At 42.5% G+C, this 15,948-nt stretch overlaps 1 protein-coding gene across 1 annotated transcript in view; it reads left to right on the top strand.

Annotated features, from left to right (window-relative positions):
• The window catches only part of rnf213b (ring finger protein 213b), a 34,296-nt gene extending 18,756 nt beyond the window's left edge, over window positions 1-15,540 (top strand). The window contains exons 29-65 of the mRNA XM_085285426.1: window positions 24-136; window positions 250-363; window positions 942-1,000; window positions 1,096-1,252; window positions 1,424-1,559; window positions 1,992-2,180; window positions 2,550-2,683; window positions 2,772-2,947; window positions 3,283-3,486; window positions 3,571-3,758; window positions 3,847-3,967; window positions 4,553-4,653; window positions 4,781-4,957; window positions 5,397-5,542; window positions 5,634-5,733; window positions 5,870-5,981; window positions 6,202-6,406; window positions 6,546-6,733; window positions 6,859-6,981; window positions 7,347-7,448; window positions 7,549-7,794; window positions 8,340-8,424; window positions 8,509-8,543; window positions 8,664-8,764; window positions 8,865-9,009; window positions 9,105-9,261; window positions 9,352-9,446; window positions 9,533-9,781; window positions 11,099-11,231; window positions 11,336-11,419; window positions 12,372-12,555; window positions 12,957-13,158; window positions 13,238-13,315; window positions 13,470-13,667; window positions 13,858-13,947; window positions 14,304-14,482; window positions 14,960-15,540. Coding sequence (XP_085141552.1) covers window positions 24-136; window positions 250-363; window positions 942-1,000; window positions 1,096-1,252; window positions 1,424-1,559; window positions 1,992-2,180; window positions 2,550-2,683; window positions 2,772-2,947; window positions 3,283-3,486; window positions 3,571-3,758; window positions 3,847-3,967; window positions 4,553-4,653; window positions 4,781-4,957; window positions 5,397-5,542; window positions 5,634-5,733; window positions 5,870-5,981; window positions 6,202-6,406; window positions 6,546-6,733; window positions 6,859-6,981; window positions 7,347-7,448; window positions 7,549-7,794; window positions 8,340-8,424; window positions 8,509-8,543; window positions 8,664-8,764; window positions 8,865-9,009; window positions 9,105-9,261; window positions 9,352-9,446; window positions 9,533-9,781; window positions 11,099-11,231; window positions 11,336-11,419; window positions 12,372-12,555; window positions 12,957-13,158; window positions 13,238-13,315; window positions 13,470-13,667; window positions 13,858-13,947; window positions 14,304-14,482; window positions 14,960-15,098 — 5,245 coding nt within the window. The 3' untranslated portion in view covers window positions 15,099-15,540. The remainder of the gene's footprint in view (window positions 1-23; window positions 137-249; window positions 364-941; window positions 1,001-1,095; window positions 1,253-1,423; window positions 1,560-1,991; window positions 2,181-2,549; window positions 2,684-2,771; window positions 2,948-3,282; window positions 3,487-3,570; window positions 3,759-3,846; window positions 3,968-4,552; window positions 4,654-4,780; window positions 4,958-5,396; window positions 5,543-5,633; window positions 5,734-5,869; window positions 5,982-6,201; window positions 6,407-6,545; window positions 6,734-6,858; window positions 6,982-7,346; window positions 7,449-7,548; window positions 7,795-8,339; window positions 8,425-8,508; window positions 8,544-8,663; window positions 8,765-8,864; window positions 9,010-9,104; window positions 9,262-9,351; window positions 9,447-9,532; window positions 9,782-11,098; window positions 11,232-11,335; window positions 11,420-12,371; window positions 12,556-12,956; window positions 13,159-13,237; window positions 13,316-13,469; window positions 13,668-13,857; window positions 13,948-14,303; window positions 14,483-14,959) is intronic.
• The last annotated feature ends 408 nt before the right edge of the window (window positions 15,541-15,948 follow it).

Raw genomic sequence — 15,948 nt, forward strand, 5'->3', positions numbered from 1 at the left:
GCGTTGTATTTGTCTGCCAACAGATACTGCACCATGAATTATCTGATGTCACTGGAGGATCACACTTGTTGGGTGATTTTCATTGTGAAGGTTTCAAGGATCCCAAGTCATTCCCAGTACATTGGTTTCCAAGGAGGTGAGGACCAAGTGGGACAACAGTTATTGTTCCACCACAGTTATTTTCATGATTGCAGCATTATGCTTGATGTATTACAATAATAACATAATGTTTTATCTTTTCTATCAAAGGAGTTTGGCACTCGGTGCATATTGACGACCTGAGAGATTCGGAGGACATGAGCCTGAACCTGTCGGCTTTCTGTGGAACTCTGATTAGCAGCCTGCTCAAACCTGCCCTCACAGGTAAACACTGTGCAGGAAGTATTATACTGTATTATACTACTCTGTAATGACAGAGAGTACGTCAAGGAAATAAAAACCTGTTTTCACACTACCTGGAGCTTATTAATCATCATTACATACAACACTGTTTTAACCCAAAGTACCCACAGAATAACAAAGGATGAAAGATGCTATTGTTTATATTTCTTGCTCATTTAACCTGATTAGCTAGCTAGGCTAGCTCTCTTAACAACAGTACCTTTTATTTTTTACAGTTTCATTCATTTAAGTTTCTGCAATTTTTCTGTGATTTATCAAACTGTTACTGAGACCTTTGATGTTTGATGTTAAATGCAACAGGAGAAAGTGGGTGAATTACTTATAGTTACTAACATCTCACCGGCCAGCTTTAATAAGCCCGAGTGCCGTCACAGGTGTTTGGTTTTAATATACCGTTATTTATTTATTTAATCTAAAAAGTAAAATTAAGCTCTTAACTAGATTTTTAATAAATATATAGTTTTGGTTAGTTTTGTCTTCAAAAGGCAATTTAAGCCTCATTTTCTTGTTACATAAACAGTATTTTTAATCTTCATCAGCAAACCACGATGATATAGAAACCTTGAGGGGAGGAGAGGCCTCTAAAGAAGACAGACATGTGAGTTAATGTGAAATGAGATGATAATGAAAACATGTTTCATTATGTTTAAATGTTTACACTTGAAAAAATAATATAATTCTCTTTGCTTACAGAGCGACAGAGCTCAGCTTGACAGATTGTCTTTAGTGAGGTCTTGCATCCAGAAAGCAGTGGGTTTGCTGAGGGACCCCGACGGCGTGGCTCCAAGAAGTATGGAGAGGATGCACGTCCTTCTGAACCTTCTAGGAACTGGTGAAAACCACACAGGAGGTAAATATCCAATGCTGATCTCTATTTATATATTGCTGAAGTACGCTTTCAATGCCTGACAACAAAAGATGCTCTAAATATGCAGAATTTTGAAATGGTTTGATGACTTATATCACTCGACTAATCTTAGATTCTTCATTTCTTTCTAATCAAACTGCTCTCTGTTTAAAGCTCACTTTCAGAGGTTGTTGTTGAGCAGACTGGTTGAGGCGTTGGCACAAAGAGAAGAAACGATGGGCGCTCCTAAAGAGTGGGTGTGCTCAGAGGCCAAGAAACGCCACGCTCTGCAAGAGGGAGGGACTCTCAGGTAAAAGTCTCCTGCAGATGTGACAACAAACCTCACAAGATCCTGTGAGGCATCATTAACTCAGTCAAAGTATTTGACTTTATCCCTGTCTATGCAGTATGAATCCATAATTGCAGTAATTCCTGTAAAAACAAATATTTATAAATTGATCAGTTTTTGGAGGTGAGAGGTGCTCCAGATAGTATTGGACATTTTTATTATTTATTCATGCACTTGTACAAATTAGGCTCTCATATGCTGTGATTTTCTGTTTTATGTATAAACAAAAGAAATACTTGTTTTGATAAATAACTGTTTCAGAAAATGTTCAAGTAAAAATGACAAAACAACACATTTTACGTTATTTTGTGCTCATTTCTATTGTCAGTGCAGTTCTCTGAGACATTTTCAGGAATACATATAAAATAAACTTGTCATATCTTTGGATTTAAGACACACCCTGTGGCGCTGTCTTCAGTCCGCCGTGACACCGATCCTGGCCAGCATGTTGGAGGTTATGGACCGGTATGCGAATCTGGATCTGCTCTCTGATGACAGGACCGGTCCGGGCCTGATACAGCTGTGGTTGGACATCCTGGGAGACTCGCAGGTTTTGCAACTAGCACCTCTCCAAAAACAAAGGTACTTTGCATTACCTCTTCTGTGTGTGAACATTATCACCACCTCTCTAACAGTTGCTGTTCGTCTTTTGTGTGATTCCAAAGCCAGCACGTAATGTAAGCTGTGTTTTGGAGTTACACCACATGCTCCGCTGTGAAAGCTTTGCACTTTCTGAGAAATCGGGAGCCGGTCTAACTTCCTCTTCCTCTTACATCTAACACATTCATTTTATTAAAACCAACTATTTTCTTATTGTCTAATATATCACAGAGATATTCACGTTTAATCATGTCACCTAAGAGTGGTTCATCTGTTTGGTTCATCTCTGTAATAAAAACTGCATTTTGTGAACATAAAGCAATTTTTGTCTCTAATTATAATATTTTCCAGTGAGTCAGATCAGGAGGTGCTTGTGCAGCACCACTTCATGCTGGATGGTGAAGAGCAGCCCTGCTCGGCCCCGTTCAGCTGGCTGGTCAGCATGCACCTCGAGACTCTGTGGGAAGAATCTGAATTTATGCCAGGTTAATGACAAACTCAAAAACAAATCAAACAAATGAGGTCGATGTAGAGCGCGTTGAAATGGACATCTGTCTGTCTGTCGCTCTTCAGTAACAAAAGAGGATGGTGCAGAGAGGATTCTCCAGTTTGTGAGCACCTTCAACAACAGCAGGCTCGGCAGTCACCTCCAGAAACTCTCAGATGGGGACCGTTTGGATTACGCCCGCCGCTATCTGCATGACTTCCTGCTGCTTTCTTTGAAGATCAAGTCAAAGGAGGAGCTTAAGGTACAAATATTATCAGTCATATTTCAGTAAAACATGTTTTGGGTGAAATAGTCTTGGAGTTATTTAAGTTTTTGCAAAATCAAAACTCATTTTTGCCAATCATCTTTTTATCACAATAAGAGCTTCTTGCCATTAAACAAGCAATATACTGTATGTAAGGTGGTGAATGTGAAGATCCTAGTTTAAAAAAGTCATGAAAACAACCATGAACTTTAAATAAATTTTGAGGACGAGAAAGAGGGCCTGCAACAGCTTTTGTTTTGTTTCAGCAGCAATGAGAAATGAGCCTGCTCTGATGCTTTTACAGTGGCGCTAATTATACGTGTCACATGCAGGTGTTCACCAAGGCCATGCTGGGCTGCGTGTGTGAGCTTCAGACGTCCACAGGCACCAAAGCTGACGTCTCTCCTGCTTGGATAATGGCAGCTTCAAAGCATTTTGCACCCAGACTGGACACCCTCTGCCACATATTTCTGCTGCAGCCCCAGCTAGCCAATCATGTCGCTCAGCAGGGGCCAAACTGGGAGCCGGAGGAAATGGTGAGGATCATCTTTTTGGCTACATTTTAAACATTCTCGTCACACTTATCTGTTCTGTGTTCTTAAGTATTTTATTTCTGGCAGGTGGAGGACATTTTAGCTCTGGGTATCTGTGTCGAGGAGACCAAACTTCTGACCGTGACCTCCCTGGACGAGTGTGAGTCCTTTATGCGCAGGGTGGAGTTGCTGCAGCCGTGTTTGGATAGAGCATTCGGTCAGAAATACAGCGCCCTGTGTGGCCCTGCCAGTCTACAACACCTGGACTCTATCAGGTGAGTCAAGGTGACAAGATCTAGAGAAGGAAAAGAAAAACATTTCAGTGTTTCTTGGGTCCATTTTTATTCTCATCTGCCATTTCAGGTCACTGTGGCATGGCATGCTGGTCGTTGCATCTTTCATTCAGCATGTCACCTATAAAGTTAAACAGGACGACTCGAGATTGAAAGATCTGGCTCTCAAACACTGCAACCTTCACCTGAACGTATGTAAAAATGGTTTCTGCGTCTTCTGTGTGTCTCTGGATTTCACAGATTTATTGAGCAGATAACAGCATGAACACTTCTCTCATTTTGACATTTGCTGTTAGAAGGAACAGATCATGAAACTTAATGGCTTTTTTGATTTAATAGTTTCTTTTAAACGGTTTAAAAGCTGTAACAGAAAGTAAAAGATCAGAGAAATGCAGAGGTTGAACGTAACCTGGAATTTAACACCTGATGCAGGAAAAATGTCTCGCTCTGACAAAACTGCAACTAATTATTTAATACATACATATGGCAGATGTTGCTGAGCTTAGACATGAGTACATCAGAGGGTCGACAAAGGTAGAGAGGCAAGGCTGAGGTGTTGTGGACATGTGCAGAGGAGGGATAGTGGATATATTTGACAAAGATTGTTGAAGATGGAGCTGCCAGCCGGGAAGCAAAGAAGACGAAGATGTATGTATGTGGTGAAGGAGGACATGCAGAGGGTTGATGTGAGAGAGGAGGGTGCTGGATAGGAAGAAACAAAAAACTAATTGTTGATGACTCAAAAAAACATGTTTCCACTTCTGATCCTCTAACAGCTGATGCAAGAGTCTCCTGATGTAAAAAGCGTGGACACGCTGCAGCAGCTGATCCGCATCCTCAATTCTTTCCACGAGGAGTGCATCAGCAGGGACCTGAGGTCAGGCTCCAGACTTCAGTTCAAGACTTGATTTTAGGCCTAATCTCACAGCAGTATTTCTGTTGCATTGATGGTGTGAATCTTAAATTAAATAATAAATATCTTACCTGATCATGTTTCTGTGCAGGTTTGGCATTTCTTGCCCGGTTTGCCTCTCTGAGTTCAAAGAGCCGTCCGTCCTGCCGTGTCAGCATGTTATCTGTCTGCCGTGTCTCCAGCGCTGCATTCAGGCCCACAGTCGGTGCCCTAAATGCAAGAAGGAACTGCCATCCAACTTCAACCCCACTGTTTCTCCCACCATCAAGTGAGTGGGGAAAAATAATGTAGAATCGACAGTGGGTCATGTACTGATCAGTCTGTGCAATAATAGTTTAATGGTCCACCTTAAAATACCCCTCAGTGGTATTTTAAGGTGGTCATAGTGAGGTTTCACATTTATAACTCTCTTACTGGGAGCACCTGTCTCCGCTGTGCTTGCCCCACCTGGGCCACAGCCAATCAGAATCCAGCCACAAATGTCCGAAGATGAAAACTAAACAACAACCACATACTCCAGGTATACAAACAAATAATCCTTCGGTTAAACATCTGTTCTTTGAGCTATGTAGTTTGACCCTGGATGCCATAATTTCATGTTCACTCTCATAGTCAGTCTTAATTCAGTGATGCTGTCCTGCAGTGTTATTAAAGTCTGAAAGCTTTCTTCTGATTAATGGCTAACTGTATGAATTTGTGTGGCTCAGGAAATCACTAGAACAGCAGGCGGCCATCAGACGCTGCTGTAACGCCTTCTTCCTGGAGGTGGTGTCCAGGTTCTGCCTGTCGGAGGGTCAGAACCCAGAAGAAGGGGTCGTGGAGCTGCTCTTCTCTTTACTTGTGTTCGCTACCGGTCAGTGAGCAAATTACTCAGTGATATTAATCAGATAACCGATGATGCTGTGGCAGTGAGGCATTCTCTGTTGTGGCTCTGTGTGCTGCAGGAGACGTGTACAAGACCAGAGAGCTCACTCCCTTCCTGGAGTGTGTGGATAACAGTCCGGTGGTCCGATCTGTGCTGCTGAAGCTGCTGCTGCAGTACAGGTGAGGTCAGGGTAAATTAGAACTGACGCTGTAGAAACATGGCATGAAAACTAGAGTGTGAAAGAAAAACCAAGGCTCAAAGAAGAGATTTCATTGAACATCCTGTATGTGGAGATCATTGGAGTATATGTGTTAGCTTTGCCCAGGTGAAGTCTCACATTCACACCTACCTGAAGAACCTGGAGGAAAATCTTCTAGATACAGAAGACCGCACTGAACTCTACCTGCTGTTCGTCAACTGCTTCCAGGTGAAAACAGACAGACTCTCCTTCCCCTTTAGTGCTCTTTGCAATTTTCACCTGGGTTGTTTATATTTGTATATTAAGTTCATGTAATTTAAAAGAAGTGAATTGTTTCACATGATGAGAGAATTCAACTTTGAGTTTTTGTACATAATCCTTCATTTCCCAGAAATCAAAATTCACATTTTGCACTAATTTCAGCCTAAACTGTCTGTTTGCCACTCAGGATTCTCTGTTGTGCTTCAAAGCGAGAGACGTGGAGAAGAGCGTAGAACAGCAAACACAAAGCGATATCAGCTTCCTGAGCAGGATCGCCAGGAAACAGACTCCAGACAGACAGGAAGACCCGGCAGAGTTCCTGCTCAACACCGCCAGGCTCAGAATCTGTTTGAGCACCGCTGCAGAGCTGCTGGAGAGAGCCACAGCTCAAGGTGGGCTACACTTTGAGTCACATGTATGCATGCGTGCATGCCTGAAATGTTAAATCCAATACTGTGGTGCTGTGAGCTCAGATCAGCTGTAAGTCAGTTATCCCAGGCAGGTATTGAGTGTTTCGTCTTGCATTCAAAGGTGGAGAAATGGAGGCTAATCAGTACCTGCGACAGGTGAGGGGTGTGTGTGAGTACAGCGGTAATGATTGGCTCAAGGTTTACCTGCTGCGAGCCCTCCACAGACGCTCTGGCATCGAGCGCATCCTGTCCCTGATGAACAGTCCGGCCTCAAGGTGGATCTTCCCTGCAGAGGTGCTTCGACTTCAGGTAAGAAAATATCTAAAACGACAGAGCTCCTTCCACCCATCCATCCATCCATCCATCCATCCATCCATCAGAGGCTAGGTTACAGTATTTCAAAATCAAACATTGAAATCTTTTTTTCCATGCAGAGAATGATTCCGACTAGCGTGGACAGTTTCCTTTGCTGTGGGGCTTCTTATCGAGCCATGAGAGACGCTGTAGCTCGAGTTCTTCTGGAGAACACCTCTGACACCTTTGTGACAGAGCTAAAGGTGAGCAAGATGCCAGGAGGTGGATGAGGATCTTATGTTGACTTCTTTTTTGGGGCAGTGTGCACAGTTCAGAAGAGGAAAGAGCTTTAATGCTGTCTGTAGATGTGTCATGTCTCCCTATGACCACCAGGGGTCAGCGAGGTCATTTAAAAGAGTGTCTGAAACGAAATAATCAGTTAATCATTGAAGGAACATAAACATTTCATATTAACTCAAATTTTTAGCACTTAACATTTAACAAAAGAGATTTAGGATGATTTATTGACTGTTTTTTCGTGTGTTTTTAAATTCTACATTTAAAACAAGCTCCTACCTTCAGCTTGTTCACTTGTTTAACGTAATATTTGTTTTGTCTTTCTCTACAGAAACTTGAAGGTTCTCAGATCAGCCTCCTGGCCCTGGCCTTGTTCAGACAGGTCACCTGTCGCTACAAGTCACCTAATGTCAAAATACATCCCTCCAAACAGGTAAATGTCTGACTTAATCATTTATGTGTCTGACTAAAAAAACGTTGTATATTTAATGTCCATCTACAGTTTTCTGACGTGTTGCACTCTGAATATACAGGACACAGCAAGGCTGGAAGAGCTCCTTGGAAAAAACATCAAATCAGGGGAATTCAGGAATTTCTGCACTTCACTTCTTTCCAGTCACATTGGCGGACCACATTCACGTCTCCATATAAGCCAGAACCTGCCAGCTCAGAGGCAAACCCTCCTGGAGCTGCTGGTCCATCTGGTCTCTGTGCTCCTCAGTGAAAGTCCTCTGCTCGTTCCTCTTCGTCAGATAGCCTTCCAGCCTGAGAACGTCACAGTAAGACACTTCTTACAGTCACTTACACTATTTTTTGTCCCACCCTGCTAGAGTAGCTTTGCATGACTCGAGGCTCAAAATAATCATGATTTATTTGATGCTAAGCCTTGACTATATCTGGAATATTCACTCTGCCTTCCTCTAGAGGCAGAAAAAACAGAGCAGCATGAATCCTGAGCCTTTAGCTCTCAGGGATTATTTGCACTTACAGTGACCTTATTGTGGAAACTTGAACCATGTTTAATGTGAGCGTCCACCATTGGAATAGTGTATACAAAGGAAAATCTGAATAAATGTCAGTTTACATGGTTGTTTCATGTCTTCTGGATAACCTGAGAATGACATTTGAATTTTATAAAACCAGGAAATAAAAGATTCAGTTAAGTTTCATTATGTTAAATGTAGAATTTTGTTTTTTAAGGGAAAAGTAACTGCAGATTTTTAAATTGTCTCGTGAGGTCATACATTTGTGTTCATAAATTTAGCTAAATGATAAAATTCTGAGGAAGGGGATAAAATTAACTCAGTTTCCTTCTTCCCGGCAGAACGCCTTCCTGCCGACCATGCCGGATGATCACACAAATGAAGCCAGACAGTGGTTGACAGGCGAGAGGAAACTACAGAGCTACAGTGAGTGATTCACATTCTGAAGTTTGTTACTTTTGTTACTGACTCTTTCAAATCTGTCTTTTTTTCTCTTTTTTCTCATTTTAGCGTGTGCCAACGGGCATGTGTGTTTTGTGGGAGAGGTATGAACTATTACTCTTTCCTTAATGCTTGAATTAAAAGTAAATTATTTAACAAGTAAAATATTTCAGATTCAACAAAGCAAAAAAAAAATTAACCAAAATTCATGTGCTGTCCCATAGTGTGGAAGACCAGTGGTTACATCGAGATGTCACTGTGGGATGCCAATCGGTGGAGAACGACATGTCCCAGTGTCTGGATTTACACAGCACACAGTGCAGGGGTATTTCTTTCTTCAGTTTAGCAAACTTATTACAGTATTTGTCAAATATCTCTCTATATATCTAATATCTGCTTTCCTCCATGTTTGTGTGACATGTCAGAGATCAGACGCGAACAGGACACATTTTAGGAGAAGCTCATCAGCGCTCTGAAGCCCCAGAAAGGCAGATGACGTACGCTCAGTCCTGCATCCTGCGGCTGCTCACGCACCTCTCCATGCTCCAGGGTGCCATAAAAAATCAGAGAGTGAGAATTTACCTGAGTGTGGCTTTGCATATCTGTGGTTTTAAAGGCTTGCATCATGTGTTAATACTCCTGTTTTTTGGCGGGGGTGTTTGTAGGAAGTCGGTACATTGATCCACCCCACACCGAATGATGTCTTTAAATTCCTGTGGCAACATCTTGAAAAGGACATGAAGGTTTTGGGGCAGACTCTGGATCAGAACATGGACAACACAGCGATTACAGTTCATCTGATCCTGGCACGATTCCCTGCAGGTGATACTGACTCAACCATGATTGTTAACATGCTGCTTGTAATGTCGCTGTAGAATAAACGTGTTTTAACTGTGCTGAACATTAACAAAGGTTCCCGCAATGCAAGACCCGATCTGTCCTCCAGACAGAGCCGGCAGCAGTGGGAGAAGCTTATATGTGATTCTGCCATCAGCCCAGTGCTTCAGGTAAGGAATACAATGTTTTTCAAAGACATGAAAAGTCATTTTGTGCTTCAGATTGATAAAGTTTTGTTTCTTCTGCCTGTTTTCAGGATTTGCAGAAAAATCTGACTGAAGCTCAGAACAGAATTGGAGCTGATGATGGACTTGCTGGAAGCCCTTTGCTGAATCTCCTCTTTGGGGATCCTGGGAAAATGCTGTCCTCCCCCTCTAACTGCCCAACACACCGCTCGTCCTTCTGGACTCTACCCGAGATCATCACAGTGGAGCGTTTTTCTCAGTTGGTGGAAGAAAAACAGGGACAGAGTGCTTTACCTCTCCTCAGCTTGTTTCTTAAGAAGGTATCAGCCATCATCAAGCTGATGTGCACCATATTTCACAGATTTTACCTTAAGAGATTAGGTACAGTGAGGATGGCACAACTCTCCCTTAAATTTCACTGAAATCTGCTGAGGAGTGTCAGAGAAATTGTGCTCAATATCAGAAAAATTCAACTAAGAAGAAAATATCAGAAGTGATCCTGAACGCTTGTCTGTCACAGTAGTTTAGCTGATGATCTGGCGAGAAGTGAATGTCAAGGCAGGTTGAACCAGAGAGGGTGATGCCTGCAGGGATCTACACACAAACAGAGACAAGATGTGCACAAACACAGAGGGAGAGGGCACAAGACCACAGCAAACAGCACCGGAGGAACAAGACCGCTTTTAATAAGATAGCAAAACAGTAGTTTGCTATATTATTGAGTCAGCATGTCAGCATCAAGCTAAGAGTCAAAACAATGTGACTACGCTTTGAGGGCGTTGCATATTCAGTGGTTAGTTCTACACTGAATAAACAATGTCAGGCCTCCTCTTCCTCCTGTTACTCTAAACTGTAAAGCCCTTGTACTCTTTCAGTCTCTTCGATTTATGGCTTTACTCAGACTCAGGCTTACACTATGCAAACAGTGGAGAGGACTTTCAGATGAGAGGTGAAACCGGAAAAAAGTCCAGCTATCTTCAGATCAAATGCTTAACACCACAATGGCCTGGATGACTGAGAACATACACAGGAAAGCAAGCAGTGAATATTAATGCCCATTGCATTAACAGGCTTTACACAGTATTTCCCATGTTTGCTGTTAGGGTGTTGAATCATAGCACTGATCTCTGTGCAAAGATCTGAGGTAAAGACCTGACAACATTACAGAGAGAAACCCAACAGTTGTCTTTGAGCAGCAGTTAGTGACAATGGGGAGTAAAAAAAAAACCCAAAACTCTTTTTTAATCGGAAGAACTGTGTGAAGCAGCTTAAGCGGGACAAAAGGAGAAAAGAAAGCATGTGCCAAAATGTAAGGACAGCAAGAGCATACTTCTGCAAAGGCTGAAAATCCCCCCACACCATTAAGTCTCTGAATCCAAAAGCATATCTGGATACGGATGATTTTGTAATGTTTTTTGGGAACATCAGGAGGATGTCTCTAAACGTGTCCTATTGGGTCAAGCCCCATATCCAGAGAAGCTTCGTGCATATCCATTTATTTATTATTTATCACCTGGCTAACAAACAGAATTGACTGTATAACCTCCTTTTCTCGGGGATAATAAAATTCTCTGAGGTTGGTGGAGCCATTAACTTGCAGAAGAAAAGCTGACGCTGGCTTTGTGTGTTTTTCCCAGATTCACTGTGTGCGGCAGTTACATCACCTTCCTGAGCTAGCTGCTTTACAGTCTGACCTGCTGAGGGTGTTTCCTCTGGCGTCACACTCCACACCGCAGACTATTGCGCAGAGGTTACAGCAGATACCAGCAGGTACATCGGCCTTGCATCTGTGACTGATCAACACCAGCAGCAACATAACACAGACACAAACACACTCACAGACACAAACTGAATTCTTGTGTCATCCTCACTAGGGTACCAGAAGAAGATGCTGAGTGAGAGAGTGGGCAGATTCATCAGAGTGTGGAACTCCCTCAGAGCAGAGGTGGCAAACAACTGTAAGCATCTGCATGTCTGCTTTAAACCCAAGCAACGAATCTCCATCTGATGATAATCAGTGTCGTTTATTTTATTTTATATTATAAACTGAATGCATATCCACCAATTTTATATATAAAAAATAACACTTTATCAAGCAAAGTCTCATTTAGAGTCAACATAAAGATGTAACTAGGTCCAGATGTGCTTCATAATAGTAAAATAATCACACACTGGCACATATTTAAACATATTTAAAGCTCAGTCACATGATTACTAAAAAGAAGTGAAGTGATTGTTGGGGTGTTTATTGAGTGTCAGAGCAGTTTTCAGTTCCAGCACAGTGTTTAATATAAACAGTGGGAAGTCTTCAGTGTTTGGTTTCATAATATTTAGTTAAACGGTGGAAACATTACATTTTGACTTTTATTTTGGAAAATGAAAACCTCAGGTACAGTTGTGTTATTTGATGTCAACGTGGTTTGGGTTTGGAGTTCGTATTGCAAGAGTTACTTAATATTTTCGGGGCATCAGTTACTAAAGTGACTCATGAACGAGAAGGAGATTTCTGTCTGGGTGATCGGTTTTCCAAAATCATCACCTGGGCTCATTCTGACAGCTGTGAAGGACAAACAGTCCAGTATTAGGAGACTTACAGTTTACGCAGGCTGGTGGGGCCAAAGAACATCCAGCTCCAGGGAGTACTGGTGGCACTGCTTATTGGGAAGAATGTGAAGTCTTCAGTCTTCATATGATTCTGGTTAATGTGCACATGTGTGACTCCTTTCAAATGAAACAACAAAATGCACAGATGATGAGGGAACACTGTGTTTCTTGGCAGAAAGATTCAGTTGTTTTGGGAAGATGTCAGAGCTACGTGTCAAAAATAAATTCGACTTAAAGAAAGAAAGATGTTTTTATTCAGCTGAGCCGCTGTGTTGTTTCATTCTTCTGACTTCTGTGTGTATACAGCAGCAGACTTGGGTGTGGATGTGAACTTGTGTGAGAGGGAGGTGACAGCCGAGAGCTCTGGGGAGTTTCTGACTCCGAGCCGACACGGCCCGGGATCCGTTCTCCAAACTCTGGTCGACTTCCTGTCGGAGACTCACAACAGCCTGGTGAGAAAGGCCAGGCGAATGAGCGGCACCGAGGACAGGTCAGTCCAACATCAGCTGCAGAGGCTCGTGGGCCACAAGACTAAATCAAAGTGCCGTTTTCTTCTCAGCTTCCTTAATTAAATAACTGTTAAATTACAGGTGAAGCATAATTGGCAAATAGTCTTTTGTAGGGATCGCACTGAGATGAATTAGAAATCTAAGAAGATTCCAGACAACTATATACAATCAATAAAAATAAATGAACAAAATTCTTGTGAATTGCTGCTAGATTTTGGACATTAGCAGGAAAATAACTTGCAAAGTGATGCATGTGTTGCTGTGTACTTCATGCTTCAGAATGATAAAAAACTACATTTTGTCACCAGTAACTGATGTAACATCCTGTTAGACCCCCTCTGGCCTCTTTAACTGTTAAAATCTTCTCCTGTTTTTTCCTCAGTGAGTACAGCGTTCCTTTGGAGAGGATATCAGAAACCCAGCTGACACTGTGCCACCCAGAGAGAGAGCTGCTGCCCCTGGCTTTAGCCCATTGCCAGTACACCTTGAAGAAAGGGGGCGAGACTGACAGCAGCTATGACCTGCCAATCATCCAGACCCAACTGGCACGCCGCTTCCTGGCTGGAAAACCACTTATCAAAGCGGTAATAATCTAAAATGCACGTGGATGTCAGGTAAAGCCAAACTCTCTACTGACCTTTTGTCCTCTTTGGTCTAAATCAGGACACCTCGAGGTACCTGAACCGACACCTGCAGGATTTCTCCATGGTTCTAACTGAAGTCAAAAAAAAGATTCCTCAGGTAAAACCATTTTACACACTGCTGTTGTTATCTGGAACTGACAAATGCCAGCTGAGGAATGTTCTCACTAGTTCCTGTGAGGCCACTTTGTTCAAGTTAAATTCCTCCCCTGACGTTCCGCTCCTCGGGCCCACTGACAGCGTCTGTCTTGCAGGAACCGCTGAAGGGTTCGGTGAGCAGTGCCCTGAAAACGGTGCTGCGCTCTTACACGGATGTTTGCGATGCTGTGTTTGTGATGGAGATCGGCCTCCGATTCCTCGGGAAAACAGGCGGAGAGCCCCAGGGTCAGCTTTTGTCCTACCTCACTGATTCACTGCAGATGGGCCCGCAGATTTCAAGCACCGTAGCCAAGGTATAATGTTGCAGATCTGCAGCTTTGTCCACTATGCAAAGAATGTTTTTATGTTTCTGTCTTTGAAAACTTCAATTATTGTTTGAATTTTGACATAAATCTGTTCTGTAAATCTGAAGTATACTTGAGCTGTGACTGAGAGGTGAAAACAACATTTCAAAGGTCTTTTAAAACTTCTGTTTCTATTCAGGGTCTTGGCCAAAGCAAACTGGAGCACAGCATATTCACCTGGCAGCTTCTGACTTGCTGGAAATCAGAGCTGATGCTCAACAGGAAGCAAGTAAGTGTGAAGAACATCTTAAAATTCAAGGAATGTTCTCGGTGTGCTCGTTATGCAGTGTGCGGCTTCACCACCGCTCATTAAAGAGCCACAAAACTCCACCCATGGTGACCACACAATTTGTTTTCGAGTCAGTACTGTTACTCGTGACCCCTGCTGGCTGCCAGGGACTGACCCAAACCACACCATGGAGAGTGAATTTTTCGTGGCTGTAATCTGTGGAAGGTGTGCCGTCTGACACGGCAGGCGCCCAGAATCTCACCTCAATAAAAACAGAGAATTATTTTCTCTTTAAAAACTCTCTTGATACCTGAAATCAAGCAGACGGCTACATCTAATTCATGATCGTGTTGCAGGATCCGTTTCAGAAACTGCCGTCTGAGTTCCAGGAGAAGCTTTCGGAAGAGCAGAAGAAAGACCTGAAGGCCTTCCTCGCTGTCACAGACGTCGACACCTTCTCTTTGGAGCTGCATGAAATTCTTCTGCTGAAGACGAGCAGCGCTGTGCCTGACCAGGCTTACCAGCCACACTGGGAGTAAGAGCGTACACATCACAAATGCACCATTTGTGAGATTAGTTGTTGTATGAGGTAACACACCAAATGGTAAAACAACACAAAAACAACAGCATTATTGATGTTTTTACAGCTGAGATTACCCAACAGCTATTTTTGGACTTTCTTTTTTTCAAAAGTGTGCCTTTTGTTAGCGTAAGATTACCACCCCAGTCTAAAGGAATCCATTGATTGTAGACAGCTTTAATGAGAGTAAAGTGTGGCGGTCTCCCCCCCTGGGATTTGGAGCCTTTTGACTTCCAGGGACAACAGCGTGACCCCTCCAGGCAGCCATCTGTCAGAGGAAAGCAGCTTAAGTTGTGTCCCCTCAGCCACAGGTCATTTCTATTGCAGCAGCAGCAGCTGGGTGGGAAGTGAATGGGAATGCTTAAGGATGACAACAATGGATGCAGTGCTAACAGTTGTTTTCTTCATGTCCTCCCTCCCTGCTGTGTGCAGCATCAGGTCCACCTTAGAGATCCATCTGGAGGTGAAAGACCTTCCACCCCTGCCGGAGCTCGAGTCTTTACCAGAGGAGATCAGGCTGGGACAGAGCGCTGATGTGTGGAGGGCAGCTGTGGAGTTTAAAAGGAGATAGAGAGCAGAAATGTTTCTAGAGTTGGCTGCCACAGTATTGGATACGTTGTTATTAAATGTACCTTCATACGATGTAAATATTGTAAATAATTACAGTTGTTAAATTTCTATTACTTAATTGTGCCACGTGCAATTAGGGAACAAGTTAATGAATAAATGAAGGACCTAATACAGATGAGGTATTTCCCAGCATTTTCACAATCTTTATTTTAAACTTTCATCACATGCAGAGTGATTGGAAGCCATGACAATCCCTCACACACACAGTATGAAGCATCAGGCGGAAAGCCAGTAAATCAAAGATAATAAAGAAATGTTAGCATGGGAACATGCTCACTTAATTTTAAAGATATTGCACACTTTTATTGCTTCTGTTTTCCTTGAATGCAAAGAATGATAGATTTGGAGATTTAGTGCCAAATAAAATAGATTGGGGGAAAAAATGGTCTGAGTCTGTTAGTATGAAGTGATAAATTCTCTTGGTGTGAACACTGCACATTCTTGCTCTAATTGTACAGCTATTGAATTTTATATACAAATTATAGACACATTTTAGCTCAACTTGAATGTCTGGCTTCTTTCTCACGCTCTTATTATGTAAACCAGACTGCTGAGGGTAACCTGTTATATTAGCCATCACAACCACAAGTACCTAAAAGGTAAATTTATAGTTAATATTTAATAATTGCTTATTAGTTGTTGAAGACTTTGTGCCAGGTCTCTTGCCTTTCCGGTCAGCAATACAAACAAAGTTAGTAGCATGTAATGAATATAAAGAATGAAGCCTTTATTCTGGAGCTGTATTAAAGGAAAACTTTATGTAATGCTAAATTAAGTTGGGTCAGCTCACT

This window comes from Mchenga conophoros, linkage group LG8 (genome assembly GCF_057382185.1).
Source record: "Mchenga conophoros isolate Kocher_MC1m ecotype Shallow Benthic linkage group LG8, M_conophoros_male_GT1.1, whole genome shotgun sequence".
Lineage (NCBI taxonomy): Eukaryota > Metazoa > Chordata > Actinopteri > Cichliformes > Cichlidae > Mchenga > Mchenga conophoros.